A 2895-nucleotide genomic window follows, 5' to 3' on the forward strand; every position below is an offset into this window, starting at 1 on the left:
CAGGTAATTTCTCTGACTGTCAGGAGTTAGTATTAGGGGTTGTGAAGAGCAGCCGGCTTTATTCGTTCTTACAAAATGCAAATAGAAAAGAGGTGTTTGTTTCTCCTTCAAGAAGATTTCAGCAGCAGCCGCAGCAGCAGCAGCAGCAGCAGCAGCAGCAGCAAGGGGAAGCAGCAGAAGAGAGTATTTCAGTGCAGCAATCAGGGTTTCTTTCTCTAGGCAGCGAAACAGGTTCTTACGTACACCTAAACTCAACAGTGATGCAGCAGCAGCAGCAGCAGCAGCGGAGGAGGCGGAGGCGGAGGCTGCAGCAGCAGCAGCGGCGGCAGCAGCAGCAACGGCAGCAGCTGCTGCACCAGCAGCAGCGGCAGCAGCAGCAGCAGCAGCAGCAGCAGCAGCAGCAGCAGCAGCAGGCTGATGCGGGTAGAGCTCCCTGTCGTCTCTGCTGTCTTCCTCCGCATGCATTTATTCGCCTTTGTTTTTATATTTCTTTTTGGTGGTTTGTTGCTCTTAGATTGAAATCTTTTAAGGTAATTGAAATAAACAAATTAAACTCAAAGATATCTATGCTGCAGCAAACATGCAAATAGACACACCCCAAACAATACACCTCACCCAACAGCAGCAGCAGCAGCAGCAGCAGCAGCTGTAGCAGCAGCAGCAGCAGCAGTGGCAGTAGAATTAGTAGTAGTAGCAGCAGCAGCAGTAGCAAGAGCACCAGCAGCAGCAGAGGCAGTAGCAGTAGCAGCAGTAGCAACAGGAGTAACAGCAGCAGCAGCAGCAGTAGCAGCAGCAGCAGGGTCTGCTGAGGATGTGTGTGTTTGCTGCAGGCAGCAGAAGCAAAGGAGCTCGCTCGCGAGAAAGAAAGAAGAGAGCATGGATGTATCCTTGCTTCAAGAAATGCTTTTAAAAGCAGCAACAACTCTTCTGCTGCTGCTGCTGCTGCTGCTGGGGGCCACGGAGAAGAGTACAGCGATCACTCCATGGAGACAGAGACAGCAGCATCCGCACCAGATGCAGCAGCAGCAGCAGCAGCAGCAGCAGCAGAGGCACCCAACGTCCTTGTACCCTCAGGCAGTTTCAGTCTGCTGCTGGGTGCTCACTTCTCTGCTGCTATGGGGGCCCCCTTGGGTCGCCTCCTTCCGTCTGTCTCTGCTGCTGAGCTTGTAGGAGATTTCTTGCTCTCTCAGCAGCAGCAGCAGCAGCAGCAGCAGCAGCACGAGCAGCAGCAGCGGCAGCAGCACGAACAGGAGCAGCAGCAGCAGCAGCAGCAAGAAGTCCAAAACCCTCTACCCTCAAGCCCCACACATCGAAACACTAAAACATCAACTACAAACCACACAGCAGCAGTGCATGCAATTAGTAGAAGTAGCAGCAGCAGTAGCAGCAACCTGGGGAACCACAATAGCAACAACTCGGAGGCTCCGCAGCAGCAGCAGCAGCAGCAGCAACAGCAACAGCAACAGCAGCAGCAGCAGCAGCAGCAGCAGCAGCAGCAAGGGGGGTCCCTGCTGCCGCTCTTAGGGCGCGCATACTCCCAGGGGTGGGGCCCCGGGGGCCCCAGAGAGTTTCGATTGAGTTCTATTAAAGAGCGTAGCAACAGCAGCAGCAGCAGCAGCAGCAGCAACAGCAACAGCAGCATCAAGAGCAGGAGTAAGATAATGGTCGCCACACATTCTTTATCCCGGGGCTTAGTTAAGGCGAAGAAGCTGCTGAGGAGACATAAAAAAGCAGATGAAAAGCAAGAAGACGAGAAGCGGGGAGACAGCAGCAATATAGACACAGACGGAGACAGAGAGAATAAAGTAACAAAGAGCTGTAAGTATAAAGATATAATAAAACAGAGTTAATAATAAATAAAGAGAAAGCAAATGCAATAAAACAAGCACCAAAGGAGACACCAAAACAAACATAAACATAAACGTATTTCTTCTGCTGTCTTCTTGTCTTCAGTCTCTCTACTGCCTGCTGGAGACAGCAGCAGCCCAAACTCCTCCCCACACACTGAGTCCCCTCCACAGCAGCAGCAGCAGCAGCAACAACAACAACAACAGCAACAGCAGGAGCAGCAGCAGCAGCAACAGCAGCAGCAGCAGCAGCTGCTGTCTCCAGAGCTAGCGCAGGCCTTGCTGCTGCTACACGAAGGAGGCGAGCGGCAGGTAGGAATTGCAGAGTTGGTGCAGAAGCCGGGATCGAGGGGATCGGGATCGGGATCGTCTCTGCTAGTATCGTCTCCCCTGGGATCGTCTCTTCTGGGATCGTCTCCAATGGCACCGGGATCGACCCGTGTGGGGTCGTCTCCCCCGGGATCGTCTCCTCCGGGATCGGGATCGTCTCCCCTGGGATCGTCTCCTCTGGGATCGGTTACCGAAGTGGTGCTCCCAGATTTGGCTCTCGGACTCACAACGGAGACAGATGAAGTAAAGTTTATATTTTATATCTTTATACTATATATATGTATATGTATATATGTATATATATATATATATATATATATATATATGTACATATATATATATATATATATATATATATATATAAATGCATAAATAAATAAGCTTATGTTTGTATACTCAGTCACAGCTACATTATTTTTGTTTATTTGCCTATGTATTTATTTATGTAGTATTGTATTCATATGTTTATATGCTTGTGTTTTAGGAAGAGAGTTAAAATGTATAAAGCAGGTTATATACTTTGTTGTCTTTCTTTTTTATTTCTCTCCTTTTGTCTCGGCGTCTCTTCAGTGGTGTTGCTGCTGCACTGTCTCCTTTATCTTTCTTTTTTGTTTGTTTTGTTTGTTTTGTTTGTTTTATTGTTATTATATTTGCTGTTTTTGTCTGTCTTCTTTGCTATCGTTTAAAAAATATTTTTATATATTAATGCCTTCGTATT

At 48.4% G+C, this 2895-nt stretch overlaps 1 protein-coding gene across 1 annotated transcript in view; it reads left to right on the forward strand.

Annotated features, from left to right (window-relative positions):
- Window positions 1-260: 260 nt before the first annotated feature.
- EAH_00044320 (hypothetical protein, conserved) overlaps window positions 261-2895 on the forward strand; it is a gene marked incomplete at both ends in the record, with an annotated part of 11017 nt that continues 8382 nt past the window's right edge. Inside the window, 3 exons of the mRNA XM_013394870.1 lie at window positions 261-530; window positions 831-1818; window positions 1954-2420. Coding sequence (XP_013250324.1) covers window positions 261-530; window positions 831-1818; window positions 1954-2420 — 1725 coding nt within the window. The remainder of the gene's footprint in view (window positions 531-830; window positions 1819-1953; window positions 2421-2895) is intronic.

The sequence above is a fragment of the Eimeria acervulina genome, genomic scaffold, assembly GCF_000499425.1.
Source record: "Eimeria acervulina Houghton genomic scaffold, Eah_scaff609, whole genome shotgun sequence".
Lineage (NCBI taxonomy): Eukaryota > Apicomplexa > Conoidasida > Eucoccidiorida > Eimeriidae > Eimeria > Eimeria acervulina.